This window comes from Sinohyriopsis cumingii, unplaced genomic scaffold, assembly GCF_028554795.1.
Source record: "Sinohyriopsis cumingii isolate HCF-2022 unplaced genomic scaffold, ASM2855479v2 utg000695l, whole genome shotgun sequence".
Lineage (NCBI taxonomy): Eukaryota > Metazoa > Mollusca > Bivalvia > Unionida > Unionidae > Sinohyriopsis > Sinohyriopsis cumingii.
Window position 1 is genome coordinate 626892 of NW_028315924.1, and position 18026 is coordinate 644917.

The 18026-nt window shown below is 32.9% G+C and overlaps 1 protein-coding gene across 1 annotated transcript in view; it reads left to right on the plus strand.

Moving 5' to 3' along the window:
- The window catches only part of LOC149773277 (cell adhesion molecule CEACAM2-like), an 80022-nt gene that overhangs the window by 48914 nt on the left and 13082 nt on the right, over nt 1–18026 (plus strand). Inside the window, exons 6-9 of the mRNA XM_089946518.1 lie at nt 264–575; nt 8626–8958; nt 14224–14376; nt 16205–16221. Coding sequence (XP_089802644.1) covers nt 264–575; nt 8626–8958; nt 14224–14376; nt 16205–16221 — 815 coding nt within the window. The remainder of the gene's footprint in view (nt 1–263; nt 576–8625; nt 8959–14223; nt 14377–16204; nt 16222–18026) is intronic.

The following is an 18026-nucleotide window of genomic DNA, read 5'->3' on the forward strand; positions in this document are numbered from 1 at the left end:
TGTTGCCCTAAACATCAAATTTATACGGTACATGTTTATCAGTTTTGGTAAATGTTGCAGCTTTAATATTTGCCAGGGACTTCACAAATCTTGCTGACCAGATCTCATGATGTCAGATTAGATCTCCCTGTTAAATAAAAATTCTAACCACACATGTTTAAGATTACTTTTATTAAAAACTTGAATAATAGCAATTCATTGTACATAACATGCTGACTTTTATCTTCATGTTCAACAGTGTAATATATAGTAATATTTTCCAGATGCTCCCAAGTTAAACATGACTATTGATGGACTTACTCTTGAGAACATGTCACCATCACTGAGATGTGAGGTGAAAGGAGTCCCAGCCAGATATGTGTTCCATCCATGGAAACACATGTTGCAAAACTTTGTGATAAGATCTGATCTCCTTGGAATTTCAACAAGCAGTACAAGTTCAAGTCACAACACTTTGATATTGCAGAAGTTATCGCTGCAGGACATGGGGACATATATCTGTTCAGTAGATAATGGTATCAAGGGAATTAATGGGGATATTATACAGACTGACACAGTTGATCTGAAGGTCACAGGTAAAACTAGGTGTATGTGGGTTACCTGATTATGAAATGGTAATGTTTACTGGATCCATGTATTTGCATGCCATAAATTATCTTCATCATAAAATTGACAAAATCCTCTAGACGTCTTGACTTGGTGATTAAATTTGCACAACAAATATTTAATGACTCTCCAACCATTATGCAACATGGGAGAATCCATGAAAGCTCTGTGATCAACCATTGTCTAATAACTTAGTAGGCAGTTGTTCCAAACAGATCATCAATAATGATAAATTATGTTTACTTACATTTACTTTATTATCAATACTCACTTGGTTATCTTTAGCAATGAATCTTCTTTCAAACCTAAATGGGGTAAATTACAAAAGGCATCTTAGAGTTGGGCATCTGGTTGTGTTAGGAATGGACTGTTTTTAATGCCCAATGTAACTTAGCCTATATTGGGTCTGATGTAACAGACACAGAACCATGCACTGTTTTGTATTGGGTTTAATACGTACTCCACAAAATTACACCAACTGACAGTTTCTTTGTAAATAAAAGTTTGTTGTGAAAATCACCAAAAGTTGATTATAGAGATACATTTTAAGTCAGATTGAAGCTTTAGGGTCATACATCAAGATGCAGGAGCTCTAGGGTAATTCCCCTTTTGTCACCTGTCTGTCCATCTGTTCTTGCAACAAATGAAGCATGGAAATGTTATATATAATTTGATGCCATGTGGTAGTGGATTGTTTAATAAAGGATATGCCATTTAAAGATTTTGCCTTTTCAGGTCCATTTTTCAGTGCATTATATGTATCACTTGCTGTAACATATTTTAAAAGTATGTAAAAAGGTGTTATTAATGTGTTGTTAATATATTATTGTTGTTGTTGTTATAGGGTTTGACGCCATTTTTCAGCACAAGATATTTTATGCATGGTGGCCAGTATAACTGGTGGAGGAAGAACCCTGGAAAACTCAGGGAAGAACTATCATTGTTAATATATATATATATATATATATATATATATATATATATATATATATATATATATATATATATATATATATATATATATACAGTGTATATATATATATATTCAGTACATCAGTGTTCTGTTTTTATGTAACAATTTATTATGACAAAGTATAGTACTGATGTAAACTGTACTTAGAAAGTGATGCATTTTTTATGAATGGCTTCAATGTATATCTAAGCAGAGATGGTCATTATATTCTTTGTATACATGAAAATCTTGCTGAAAGTCACTTTCAAAACATGGTTATTGAAAAGATGAAACAAAAATTTATATATACAGTTAAATCCTCCTATTTTCGTAATCTATTTTAGTAAGTAGGATTACTTGTAAATAGTTATATTTAAGAGAGAGAAAAATTGCATGAAGATATATAATTTAGCCTTCCAAGCTTATGTTCTTTGTAAACCAGGCTATTGTCCCTTATTGAAACTAGGCCATATAATGCCAATCCACTTCCATTCTTGTTTAGGTCAGTTCATGCACTCGTTTGAAGTCATCAGATCACACATGCAGATGTGATGCTATTTATGCATGCACAGTCAGTGTGGCTGTGGTGACCTCTTCCTACTATCTGAGCCTTGATGGTAACACATTTGACATCTTAAATTTCACATGCTTGACAAATTTGCTTTACAATTACAAAAGGGGACAAATGTTAAGCTCAAATCTTGGCACCTAAGGACCTGTGTTTAAATAAAAAGGGATGAATATTTAGACTATCACAAGAAGGTGATGGTGGAAGTTGTGGATTAACCTCATACCTAATTTCGGAACAAGTAGAGGAAGTAATTTATCCACATCGTAATCGTTGTCGACATTCATCTTTGAAGGTCTAGCTTATTGATTTGCAAACGAACAAAGCATTTACAGATGTAATAGTTTATATTTCAATATTCAAATCATTGATCTGAAGATTCTATGGCACAAAAGAAAGGTTCAGTTTTGAAGATTCATTGGTCAAAAGTTGCTTTTGTCTGAAGGCTCTTTGGTCTGAATTAAAGGTTCAGTGTTCTGAAGGATCAGTGATCCAAAGCTACCTTTGTTTGAAGGTTGATTGGTCCAAAAGAAGGGTTCAGTGATCCATAGATTCATTGATTGTAAGGTGCATTATTCCAAAGTGTACATCAGCTTGATGTTTTCCTGAGATATATAAAAACTGAATATTAAAAATAAATGACCACTGAACAGCTAGTTGACAAATTTTACAGATAGTACACATAGGGTCATTGCAATCATAATTGTGTGACAAAAGAACTATTGATGTATTCTAAATCTGCCAAATTTGACTTATTGCCATTTACTTTTTTTATACACCTGCCAAATGTATATTAATATGATTTTCTGTCTCTCTGTCTGTCTGTCCCTCTGTTAGTCCATATTATCTAGGGTTCTATTCATCTAATTGATATGACACTTTACAGCAATGGTATTCTTGGATAATGATCAAGAACTTCCTTTGGAGGATAGTCCATCAAAATATTCAGATCACAGAGGCCTAAAAACTCTCAATCCATCAGTGAACTATTCATTTCTGGATGTTTCTGATTTGTGGGTTGGTAAAGTCAAAGTCAAGGTCATTGCACCTACAAATAGCTTTTCTAATTGTCTATCCATATACTTTTTTAGTTTCAGTTCTATTTATTTGATGGTCATGAAACTTTGGCTAAAATAACATTTAATAATAAATATAAACAGGAACAGTTAAATTCAGAATCACATTTCCATGAAGAGTTAATTCTTGTGACTAAATTTTTTTGAAATAATTTTTAGATTCTGAGAATTTTTCTGTTGATTAGTTATACACTTGTGTACTTATAATAATTTTAAAATGCTAATGAGTATTAGAGTATTGTAGGCAGTAGAGAGATGAAAGGATGACTCAGAGTCAAGCATAAATAGTTGCTGTGATAGACAAATAAGCAAAGTAATACATTTGAAGCAAAGTAATACTGATAAGACAGGTGAATACTGGTTACAGTAAAGCAAGATTTAATAGTACTGAATTATAAAGATATATTTTTCTTTAAATTAAAATCATTTGAAAAATGCATTTATATTATAATTAATTTATAGCAAAATTGTAAATCAGGATTTGTTGTTGACTTGTTAGATTGATTGCTGTAATATTCTTTTAAAATTGTTTGCAGGGTTTTAAAACTTGCATCACAAGCAATGGAATGCCTTGTCTACAGACTCAACAGATATATTAGTCATATAAATATGAGTTTTATCTTCTTCTTTCATCAATGGTACATTTATTTTTTCCCCCACACTTTTCAGTGCTAGAATAGGTGGCAGCACCAGGTACCTCTGTGAAAAGCAAATAATGAACATCTATTAACCAACAAGCATTCAGTCAGTCTTGTTGTTTCTTTCTCACCTTTTGATCTGTTTTATTCCAGATATTTATCAAACTTCCTTTCTAAAGATTCCACCCTTTACACACAGACACATACACACATATAGTACTACTATTTGTTGTGTGCCTGTTTGTTCTTAAACTATTAAAAAATGCTTATGTTTTTATTTGATTCATTGCCTAAGAACCTATGTATCCAAGGGCCATGTGACTCAATTGTATGGTCTATTTCTTGAGTACCGGTAGTATATGACTAATCTTTATGTCATGATGACCTTTTGTCTGCTTTTCAGTGATCATAAAATCAGATTTTTAAAAAATGAAATGGATGTTTATATATATATACATATATATATATATATATATATATATATATATATATATATATATATATATATATATATATATATATGAACAAATGTCAGTGCCATTTTTTTTATTATGATTTAAAAAAACAAACAGAAGGAGATTTAAAATTGACAGATAAAAGGTATGTTTGAAGGCAATGCTAAATCAATAAATTCATACAAATTCAGTTACTTTGAACAGTAAAAATAAGTTGTGTCATGTCAGAGTGACTTCCTATGGTTTACCTGGTCTTGTATAATAGATCTTACAACAGTTATGAAAAAAGTAAGATTGCATGCTCACAACACTGCATAATACCAACCTTGAATGAAAACTTGTTCAGTCAATGTGTTTGAAGTTAGCAGTTGTTGAATATAAAAATACTGAACCCACCACTAGTAGCTTCTGAGGTAGCTTACCATGCATTATTTAAAAGAAGAGTTAATGCTTTAAAGATTTGTTTTTTATTAAGCTGCAATAATGTATATCATTTATTTTAAAATCATATGATCAAAAGATTCAGAATTTTAGAGATAAAAAAATACTTTGAAAAAACCATATGTGGTTATATGCTCTTGTTACAAAGACTTGATCAACATTAATGTTATTATGGTAGAAAGTTGTCAGTTGAGAACCACCCTAGTATTTTATTATGCCATCTTGATAGTCCATTAATTCAAACATGCAATACAAATAATAATTCTGAGTATGGCAAGTTGATTCTAATATTAGGCAATATTTGTATGCTTTCACCAATATGTGACAGACATATTGTGTTAAATTTTCTATCCATCACTCCAGCCCTCATTTTATTTTCAGTCTTTAACTGTTCAGTGGGACCAGTGATTTCAATCAAGTTTTACACATATATGTATCTCTACTGACTATGTGTCACATTCCAAAACCTGAAACCTCAGTCAGGTCGCATGCAAGGTTCAAAGGTCAATATAGGGATTTCCTGACTGGTCTATAACTTTACAATAAACCTTGAAACAATGTATATATTCACTAGATCAGTGGTTCCCAACCTTTCTAAGTATGAGAACACCTGCTTAAATTTCATGGACCCCACACATGCTAACAGTTTTGCTTTTAGGCTCCCTTGGAATAACAATGTGGCCCACAGGTGGGAAACAACTGCACTTGATGATGTGATTTGTCCCACACAAAGCCTCACATTTCCAGTCTCATTGTCAGAGTTGAGGTTCAAAGATCAGCATAGGGATTTTCATGTTGGCTCCATAACATTTGAACAAGCTGAGGGATTTTTATGAAACTTTGCCTAAATATGTGTCGTAAAATTAGATAATGTAATTCTTACAACACCAAGGCCTGTTGTCCCAAGATTAAAGTCACAGACATGGTTTAAAGGTTTACAAGAATATTTTAGCATCCACTGTATAAAGTTTGAATGGGTTGTGTATCTTAGATAGACAATGTGTCACATGCCAGACTCAGGCCCATGTACCCAAGTTTAAGATAAGAGATGGAGTTTAAAGAGATATTCATGTTCACTCTGTATTTCTGCTAATATACAACTTTTGTTTTACTGAATATCACAGACAGGATCAACTCAAATTTGTGCTGACTCTCCATGGTTTTCCCAAAACACGGCATTGTTCATGAACTTGAAAAAGTTCTTTTCAAAATCATTGATGGCTTTTATGAGTACATCTATATTCATTTATATATACAAGACCTTCCATTGAGCCTGATGGCAAAATTCAAGCACTCGATGGAACTTGGGTTACATGCATACCCAATTGCAAGTATATGATACAGGTGTTTCATGTGTAATGCATAGTTGTGTTTGGTCCAAAACATTGGCACCAGTGTGTTACATTCATTTTGGATTCATCAACCATTTACTGAGCACCAACAGATTGTCTCAGATGCTAGTGGATAATCATTCTGTGTGTCATGTAAAGGATATTCCAGATCAACTTCAAAGAAGTATCCTAGTCACCACTGGTGTTGTGATCGTTCACGTGTTTTTTTTGTAGATCGATGTGTGCAGGATCAATCCACTGAAATCCACTGACCGGAAGTGGTTGCATCATTGCCCAGTTGTGAAGGTTATTAGTATCTAGATACATAATGTTAGCAGGGTTACCATTCCATGTGTGGGTTGTTGGCAAGGGTGAATCTGTGACATGACATTGACTATCAGCCACATAGTGACTACTTGATAAACAGATGCTGATCAATATTGCTAAACAATGGTCGATATGGTGAGATGTACCTCGACCTTGCCACGTCATTGGAGAGTCGATCCCAACCCTGTACTGGTGCATTTCTCCAGTATTTCGCAAATCTTTTCAGAGCCTCTGCCATTTTCATTACATGGGTACCCCTGTGAATCCATGATGTTGTAGTTTTAAATCCGTCTTTGTCAAGGCTAAGTGGCATAATCAGATGAGAGCTGATGACAATGTCTGCTTTAACACCAACGTTTTGTAACACCATTATGGTTTCAGGAATCATATTTGTCAATAGTTGTCAAACAATTGCCACATTATTTTCCAAATCCCCATAATGTTTTGGAAATTTGATTTTGGGTACTTGTGATTATTTTGCTTCTGATCAGTAGCAATAGAAGATGCAAGACAGCTTTGTTCATACTCACCTAACACTGCAATGATGTCAACTTTTATTGCAACTCTTGGTATTCTGACATTTTGTTTGCATGAAAATTGTTGTAGTTGCTTTACTGTTGTTTTGTTGATGATTGTTGCTGCTGCTATTGTTGTTGCAGAGGCAGCTGTTGAATTCAGTACAAATAGGGGTCTCAGTAATTCAGTTATATCAGCCTTTCTCACGTGACTTGGTATATATATTCCATACTGCCATCCAAACTGTTTTAGCACAGTAGGTATGCTTATACTGGGGGGGAGTGTCTCACTCTAGTTGGGAAGTCTGTCAACAGCTTTATCAGGGTCAGAAACTGCAGTCACTTCAATCCTGGTTATTATATCATTTATTTCTGTTTTATTTATTTTTGTATTTGTTTATGCAGCCACAGGTTTTGTTGTTTGATTTATATCTGTGTGCTTGATAGTGGTCATGAACAGATCCATAGCACTGGCAAAGTTGATTACATTGATGTGACTCCAATGCCACATTTAAGACATGATCATGCCCCTTGAACATAACATAACTGCCTATGTGTTTTACAGTACTCATAATGGCATGTTCTGCCACAGAGTTTGTATTTTGCAAGGCACATGGCTTTGCATCTGGTGCTTCCAAATGCCATGGAGATTCCTATAGATAAAAATGAGCATTTTATCTAATTGAGGGAAAAATTATGGCTATGGCACAGATATATATGTCGCCACTTTACTATTTCCTCCACTGCAGTGTCTTCAATGCTGTGTGGATAGAAAGTATCCTAAAATCCATCTTCCTTCTAACATGTGGTAAATCGAAGTTTTAAATGGGGTATTTTCAGATAAAATACCTTATTATTTCTGATAGCATCAAAATGAGCTTCATAGTTGAATAAAGTATATTCCATGCAGGGTTAATAAAATAGTTTCAAATGACCCTTCACTGTCTATCATGCCAATTTGAGTTTGATCATATGGTTTGCACTGCTATCCAGTAACATCCAATTTCTTAGACTGCAAGTAAATACGCTGGAGAAGTATTGTTTCTTTCTCTGCTCCTCCTCTACAGAGTCATATATTACATGATACAAACTTTTCTCTCTTTGGGTAGGAGAGTTCATCGCCACACTTTTGTAGTAAATTGAAATGCTTCTTTGCGCCATTCTTATTTTATGGCCCAAAAATAAAATATCTGTATGAATCAAGATAAGATGAATGTTGAAAGGCATAATTTTGAAAATTATACATTTATCTGATTGTGATATTTTCTGTTAAATAGAAAGATATTTTTGTTGAGAGGGTTTTTTTTCCATTGCATCTTTGCCATAGGCATTGTGCATTCTAGCTTTTATTGCTTACATCATTGTCATTTTTCTGCTGAAATTACCTGCTGGTATTTCTTACAATCTTCTGAAAAGCTGGAAAATATTGGATATATTGGAAGCAACTCAATACCATGACATGACAATCTATAACTTCACATTAGTATAGTGCAGTGTTTAACAAACTTGGATTTACTAATTAGACTATGACCATTTGTGAAAATTGTTTTCATTAAAACTCTGCACATTTTATGTCTTTTCTTCCCTTATTCACTAACATTTGTAAGCAATATCAGCTACTAGTTTCAGAAAATATAAAAGGATATTGTTTCAGCAAACTTTCAGACAGAAATTCTTTAAAGAGTGAATTGTTCACATTATTCTTTATTTTTCCAGGAATACCACATTTAGTGAAGGAGGACAAGAGTCTGTTTACTGAAGAAGTGGGTCATAGCATCAATATATCAATACCTTTTTATAGTCACCCAGCTATCAAGGACTTTACTTTTCAACAAAATAACAATACAGTAATGAACAACAGCAAAACTAGCATGTACCTCTCTACTGAAACTGTTGACTATGAGTTTTATGGCAAGCCTGTTCAACTAGAGGCTCAAGTTGCACATCTCTTTATTCATAATTTAAAACTGCATGATTTTGGTGCCTACACCCTGGAGTTGGAAAATGATCTCGGCAAAAGGACCATCATAGTACAGTTGAAATCATCAGGTAAAAAAAGATTACTTAACAAAAAATAACCACAAAGTGGCACATATAATTTTATGCCATCCATTCAACTGTTCCATTTCTCATTTCCTATTTCATTTTATAACCCGAGTTTTCCACCATCTAATATTACCAGATTTTATACATGATTTGCTCCTGGGGTAAGAAAGAAACCTATGAATCTGAGAGTCAAAAGGCTAAGAGTCTAGTTTACCATGTCTTAAAGGATGAAACTGGTTTCTGCAAAGCAATATTAGTTTTACATCACAGACCTGAATTAGGTTTTGTGGATGAAGTACACTTGAGGTAAAGAAGAAACTGATTTTGAAGAATACGGGTAACAAATTTAAGTTCATGACCATTTACTTTTCACCAAAGTTTGTGGATGACTTGCAATCATGGTTAGAAAGATACCTATTTATTTGAGGGTCAGAAGTTTAAAGTCACTGTGATCGAAAGAATAAAAACAGCCTTTGCATAATGACCCTAATGTTAAGCCACTACATTGACCAAGGATTTGCACTTTTGGTATGGACCTAATGATTCTGGGATCAAATGATGAAATGTCAAGGTCATTGTGGCTCATAAAAAGAATGGTTTTGTGGAATAACTTTGTTATGCATATGTTCCTTGAGCTAACTTTCTTGGGGATCACTTATGATAAACACATCTTTATATTTTAGAGGTCAAAGGTCTTGGTTATGATAAATCTAATAAGAAAATAAATGTTTCTAATCAATAAGTTTAGATTAAGACCACACACTATAATGTGATTTTTTCAGAGTCTGTGATGGTATATAACACAGGTAAGAATGGCATCATCATTAACTTGGTGATTTTTTCCTAGCTTGTGATTATACAAGAATGAGATAAAAATGGACCCATTGATAACTGAGTGATTATCCAATTACTTGGCCATTTCATTTACTTTTTTTTACAGATAATTTGTCAGATTTCAGAATTCCCCTGTAAGTTGCAATATGATTGCTTTTAAATTTGAATAGACAAATGGATTATTGGTACATGTTATGTTTAAATAATCTGTACGTTTATTTTATTAACATAAATGTTGTGATTAAAGTATATTCTGATGCAGCTGTTTACTCAAGTGTTGGAGAGTAAAGTTTGTGTAGAAATAAAAATGATTTATATTAATAAAGGAAAATGGAAGTGCTTGCTGTGTTTCTGTATTCAATCTTAAATTGGTCATGCACATGTATGATCAGCACTTAAATGTTTGACATTGTGGCCAGGGTAGGTAAATATGTAAGAATTTTCCACCCAAAAGGTCCACAGTCAGGACTGACTGTGTGTCACTTTCCAGGAAATAACCTTCATTAGCACTGTAAATAAATATGAAAACTTGACTGCTGGACTAAAGACTTTGGATTTAATACCTCTCTCTCCGCATTCCCCTACAGCACACATGCTTTTCTAAGATATATTGTTGCAAAGACATTTTTGTAAACCTGACTATTAAATTCTTACAGTCAACATTGGTTGACTATTTATTACATTGATTTAAACAGCATCTCTTTTTAGATTTAGATTTCCTTGGGTCCTTGCTATGAAGGGAAATACATGTATTCAAGAAAATTTTAATTCAGCAAGGGTATTTGACCCCAAAACATTTTCCATTGTATCTAGTGATTATTATTATCAAATTATCAAATATATATTGTTACATTGAAAGTGTAAAATGATAGCAGAAACTGCCAATATTAAATTCCACATGTTTTGCTTTAATCATGTATGGCCAGATTAGTTTCTGGTATGGGTCAGCCATTGTCTTTTTTCTTGCCTATTAATCTTGTGTTCATCATTAATTGCTTGTTACCTCTCTGGAGCCCTGTGTTTGATCAGATTTGTTTTTTCAAACATGGATTATAGGTTTATGTCATCAGTATATCAGATAAGTTTGGATATGCTGTTAGATTTTCAAGAACTCTGATCTGTTTGATAATGGATGAGGTACATGCACAATAATTCAGTGATAGTGCACTGCTTGTCTGAGCTTGTTACCATTCTAGAATCATATTAATAAATAAATAGTAAGATATAAGCATATCAGTTATGTCCCACTGACTGAACATTTTATCTGTTTTGTCTGTATGTCTCATTTGATTTTGATGAAACTTGCAATATATGCTTACATCATGAAGATCTTGATGAATGAGATACATGACTGTTATTATGGTGATTTGGAATCTGATTGGCTGAGCTTTCGATCAATATGAGAGTAATATTTCAATCCCACTTGATCAGAGTTGAAATATGGCTTCTATTTTGTTTTATGAATCTGATAATGAGCAAGATCCATGCAAAGCTATGTGGTGTTCTTGCATCAGATTGACTTGTGAACATTCTAAAAATATTCATGGTCTGATTTTAATTCAACTTTGCATGTTCAGTTGAATAATCAGAATCTCAATGCATATTCATGAGGTGAGCTTGCTTGTGATTGGCTGAGTTTGTTATTTTTCCAGAAACTGCATTTCTGATTCATTTTTTGTCAGACAATGGTTAATAGATTTAAATTATCAAAATCCATCAGTGCTCAAAGAAAAAATTCTAGACAAAGGCCCAAGGCTGGTGACTTTTTTAACTCACAAGTCCTGAATGAAATTTCACAAAGCCGGACTCCAATGTTCACATGCCCAATATTTTCCATTTTTTAATATTGTCTCACAATGTTGCAATAGTTACAACTTATACCTAATTCAGTAGTGTTCCAAGGGGTTTGTAGGTAATGCAAGTGTCATTAGTTTTCGTCACTACATTCACTAGGGACTGGATGATCCTGGTATTTAAACTTATCTGCTAGATTCTCTGAGTGAATCATGGTCAGATTGGAGTTGACATATATTGATGTGTTGTTAGCAGTAATTGCAAAGTTGCTTTGTTTTTTGTTTTGCTGGCATGCTTAACAAATTAAAACTACATCAACCAAGAGTTCTGAAATTTATTTTTGTTGAGCTTTGCTGATAGTTAATTGCTTCCTAAATCAGCTTCAAAAATGAATTACACTTGAACACTTTCCGAACTGAAATGATCATGCTTTGCATTACATATATGCAGTAAAATCTTACTTCAAAGACTCATTGCTGCTGTTCACAAACTTATCAAAATACATTTGGCTTAAATATTCTCACTCAAGGCAATGATATGTAATAACTATTTTTCTTGTACATGCATATAGCATCTCTTTGTTTTACATATAATAGGTTGTTTCACACCCTGATTTTACTTATGCAAGTAAGAAGAGTGGACTCACCCACTGCAACCTTCAAACACATCTCACTAGCTATTGTCAGCCAATTAAGAAATATATGAAATGGTGGTTTATACCTGACCTCTGACTTTAATTGCTGCTATTTAAACTGCCCAAAGGATAGTTTTACATCAGCTCCAATCATGACTGTTTACCATTTCTACATGCTACATGTACTGGGCAAATACTGAAAGTGGTGTAGGGATTTTTTTGTTTTTTTGAATTTTGTTTTTCCTTTATATTACTGAACATTGTTTTCTTGAAAGATGACTGTGTTAAGGAGTTTGGGAGTACAAAATCATATTTTTAGTATGACACACCATGTTTCAATTTGAATAAAATCAGATCTCAATATCACGTAGGACAGTGGTGATGATCCATGTTATAGCAGATATGTCAACTTCTTCAAAATACATTTACACATTTCATCAGCATGATCTAACTTTCCTCAGACAATTTTTTTTTTCCGGCAAGCCTGATGGGCACCTCGCTTAGAATACAGGACAGACCCAGTCTAAAACAAAGGGGCTCCGGATGTCAGGCTATTAGATTTTTTAGCACTGTCCATGCATATTAATGAGATAAATGTGCATCTGACTGACTCAGATTTAGCAACAGTTTAAAAGTACTGTGCTTTGTGGTCATATTTTTCTCAGACTTTGTGTTTTATTATCAGCAAGATTTATGCATATTCATGAGATAATCATGCAGGTGTTGACTGAGGATTTATCACTTGAGAAACTAGTTTTGTCCCAGTTGTAATAACACTTTGTAAATAGGTTAATATTGTCAAGATTTTTGATGATCTTTTTAGGAGAAATCTAGTATATTTATGAGCTGATCTCACATCTGATTGTTTTGTTTTGGTTTAAAGCTCTAAAGACTGAATTTTATGGGACTTGAATCAATCTTGATAAATAGGATTTTGATCGGGCTTGATAAATAGAACTTGGATCAAGTTTGAGGATAATGATCAGGCTTGATAAAAAGAACATGGATCAAGTTTGAGGATAAGGATCAGGCTTGATAAATAGAACTTGGATCAAGTTTGAGGATAAGGATCAGGTTTGATAAATAAAATGTGGATCAAGTTTGAGGATAATGATCAGGCTTGATAAATAGAACTTAGATCAAGTTTGAGGATAAGGATCAGGCTTGATAAATATAACTTGGATCAAGTTTGAGGATAATGATCAGGCTTGATAAATATAACTTGGATCAAGTTTGAGGATAATGATCAGGCTTGATAAATAGAACTTGGATCAAGTTTGAGGATAAGGATCAGGCTTGGTAAATAGAACTTGGATCAAGTTTAAGGATAATGATCGGCTTGATAAATAGAACTTGCATCAAGTTTGAGGATAAGGATGAGGCTTAATAAATAGAACTTGGATCAAGTTTGAGGATAATGATCAGGCTTGATAAATAGAACTTGGATCAAGTTTGAGGATAATGATCAGGCTTGATAAATAGGATTGTGATCAGACTCCTATTTGAGTATTATTATGTGTAAAATTTATGTATTTTGTTAAATTGACCATGCATTTGATTTACTGAGCTTGTCCATGATATATCAAATATATTTATGATAAGATTTTTTTATCAACTTGTTAAATAATCTTATATTATCAAAATGTTATAAGATTTTGATGAGCAAAATTGATGCATACACATGCATTAGTGATGTAATCAAAATCATTTATATGCATCCATCCAGTCATCCTTCCAGCCAGCAAGCCATCGATCCACCCATCCATCGATCCACCCATCCATCCATCCACCCATCCATCCATCCATCCATCCACGTGCATTGCAAAGTGAGAAATGAAATCATAGGAAGGTTGATAAATTCATATGTTGATTATTTATTTTAGAGTTCCATTAAATGATTGGTTGATTTATTGCTTTTCAGAGCTGCCTTTTCATGTTTATTCATCTGTTAATTGTTCATTTACTGATTGATTGATTCATTAAATAACTGATTGAATCATTTTCAGAGCTGCCTTCTCCTGCTCTTAGAGATGTTCCAGTTGGAGTTGTTGCAGGAGGTGTCATAGGAGGTATTGTTGGTGCATTTGTGTTAGTGATTGCCATTTTTGTTGTAGTTGTTATTGTGAAAAGACGGACATCATTAAAGCCAAGAATAGAAGGTAAGTGTCTTCAGACAGTAAGAATGTATAAGAAAGCTTTTTTCTTTCTTTGGTTGTTTGGTTGGTGTTCTATGGTACAGCAACACAGGTACGTTATTTAGTGCTGAGGCAATTGGAAAAGGACACGCCATGGTAGCTGACCTAGGCTGGTCCACTGCTAGGAATCAAACCCTCAACCCTTTGGTCATGAGTTTGGAATGCTAAGTACACAGATTCCATTTTAAGATGTAGAAAAATGTACAGTATTTAGGAGTCATTTTCTCTGCCCATCTGAGTGCTCCTGAGTTATGTCTCCATAAGTTTGACCATCCATTAATTTTTTAATTTCCATACAGTTCTTTTAGTTTAAAATTTATACCATCAACATACCTTTTGGATGGCTTGCACTTTGGTAAATGAGAAATCTATTAATTTTGAATGTCAAAAGACCACAATTATACCATGGCACTATAACAAGTAACACTCTAAGTTGGCAATACTTTGATAATATAATTTTGTGTTAGATTTGTTTGTAAAATGTCTATGATACCATTAGTTGTTTTATAATGAAGAAGCACTGGGTGAAATAACTTGTAGTGTGATGAAATCTCCATGGCTATAAATTAAAATGGCTATGTTGGACACAAATAAAATATATTTTAAGTATGAGAATTTATTTAAATGTTTAATTATGTGCTGAAAAGATTTTGCTTAAAAAAAAAAATTTCTTATGAAACATGTAAATCTATGCTGTGTCTTTACTTTGGTCCATATTGTGGATTGCAATGAGCTTTAAATGGTTGTTTACAAGACGTAACGGTAATCATAATAATGAACCTATTTACAAGCTTGGGATAATTTCTGATTGAATGGTTGAGTATTGCAAGATATATAATGTGGGAATGAGTTGTGAAATATGTCATGAACATAATGCCAATTCTCTCAGATTGTCTGCTAGCCTTTTTGAATTTAGACCACATCTTTTGATCTGACAATTTGCTGACAAAACTGATCAAAAGTCAAAAAATCTGACAAGTATAGATATTTCCTGCTAAAGCAACATCTACAAGTATAGGCATTTCCAGCTTAAACAACACTCAACAGACTTTTATGACTATCTTAATTCATCAAGAAAGTGGTTATCAACCTGACAACTGAACAAATCATGGCTCGTAACATGCTGATTCATTTATTGAACACTTAAGTTGTTTAACTCATCCATATTTCACCATTGATTAATGTATCATGTATAATGGATTGCGTTCAACCTGACAAGTATAAAACAGTTCTTCATCTGTTTGGAAATATGTTAATTTGGTGCCATGTGGAGATGTACACTAATGGACTCGATGTAAAATGTGAAAAAAGAAAATAAAAAGTCCAATAGTTTAACTGTTTCTTGTTACTTTACTTGTAACTGTCTCTTTTCTCACTGCTTCATGCTTTCTTAGAATATCTTGAAAAACAACTTTTTAATGTTGGTAATTTTTCTACACTACAGCCATGTTTAACCTTTATATGTATACCATCTTAAAGCAAAAAGCTATAACCTAGTTAGGAGTCTTATAAAATTGTATCCATTCATTAATCTACATATCTGAATGGAATCTAAATTAAATGATACCTTTTAGATATTCAATGTCTTGTAAATCAAGATGAATTTTTCTGAGGATTGTCATAAAACTTTACACACACCAGCAACAAAAATCCATGTGATCTTTATTTATACATATTATATATTACTTTCTGTGATTAAAATTTGCAATTCTTCTACAAATATGACTTATTCATAGTGAACAAAAGATAAAATGATGACAGATATGCTAACAGATCTCTATTTTGGTTACAGAAAATATGAAAAGAGAGGTGAGTATTAACATTTTGTTAGTTTATTTGTCTATATCAAGTTTGTTGACAGTTTTTCATAAATCCTTTTTAATGTGAGATAATTGAATGATTGTAATTTGGTATCATTTTATGAGGCATTAACAAATCATACTAATGCCCCTCAAAATATAATGTAACATGCAGTATTCTTAAATTCCTGTATCATGACTCAACATATCATGCAACACTCAGTATTATATTCCTGTATCAGGACTGAAAATATCATGTAACACCTAGCATTCTTATTTTCCTGTTTCATGACTCAAAATATCATAACACCCAGTATTCTTATATTCCTGTATCACGATTCAAAATATCATATAATGTCCAGTATCCTTCTATTCCGTATCATGACTCAACATATCATGTTATCCCAGTAATTATAGTTTACTGCATTTGTATGGGAAAATATGAACAAGTTTTTTTAATGTAAATACTGCCCAACCATGGGAGTGCAGTGTATCCATCCAACAAACCAAGTTCATATTTTCCCATATAAATACAGTAACCATTTTATTATATGCTAAGTTTTTTAATTCTACCTACTGCCTAATTATATTAACAAAATACACTATACAAAACAAAGTAACTGAACGTATGCCGTATTCCAAACTAAATACACAAGTGCATATTCATCATTACACAGCAACACTATTATTACTGTGCACATAACTCTGCCCAGATAAATTTGAACTTAGTCGTGCACTTGACATAATTTTTTGAAAGAAAATGGCTTGTCTAATTAAAATTGAAATTTGGAGTCATATTGTGAATGAATGTACATTGCAACAGCTTTTCCATTTGATCTGGAATGAATAGATTTTGATGTTTTTTTAAATTCTACGAAGTTTCATGAATATGGACTGGATTTATATGTGACAATTCCACATGAAATACATGCGATTGAAGAAGTGAGGGAGAAGCGTGTTGACATTTGCAAATGTGTTTCTGTTTCAGTCATTGAATGTTTGAAATCATAATAAGTTTTTCCATTGCAATTATCAAAAAGATGCTATGGAATTTAATGCTTATGTCATTTTGGGTGCAGTAATGAGGATGTAATTGAACTTATGATAGAAATTACAGTACAATTTTAAAATGTGTAATCAAGATTGAGAACTTATGACATGGCTGATGTAATTCGGATTTGCAGAACTAAGAAAGTAAATTTTGAGGAAATTCAGGATGTAAAACTGTAAGTATATTTTTTTGCCATTCTTATCACCAGCTAAAGAAGACAGTATATGGCTTGTCACTTGCATGTTATTTGTAAGGACATTTTCTTATATCTGTTGTACACTGTAGCTAGCCTAAATCTGAAACATTGTATCAACAAAGTTAACATGGAATGAGCCAAAACAGCTGGTCTGTGGCAGTCCATGAAACAGCTGTTTTAGTTCATTCAGAAACAAATTTAAACAACCACAATGCAAAGCACCTCTTACGTGAGTGTACATGAATTGTTTACAAATCAAAAGTGCTGGTGTCTATGTCCATTGTTTGTTTACAATAGAAAGTAGAAATTGAAAACAGTTGTATATAAGAAACCCACTTTCTATTCACATGCTCATCAGATTTAATGTTTTTTATTGAGTGGCCCAGAAATGACCTACTCATATATTTGTGAGCCAGAAGAAAAAAAAACAGTAAGTATAAAAAAGGAATATAGAACTACAGTGTATGTAACAGCTCCAACCTTGCTTATCTGCAGAGAATATGTTTATTCCCCAAACATTATAGATTTTATTTATTATTAGCAAAAATGTTTGTGACCCTTTTTAAAT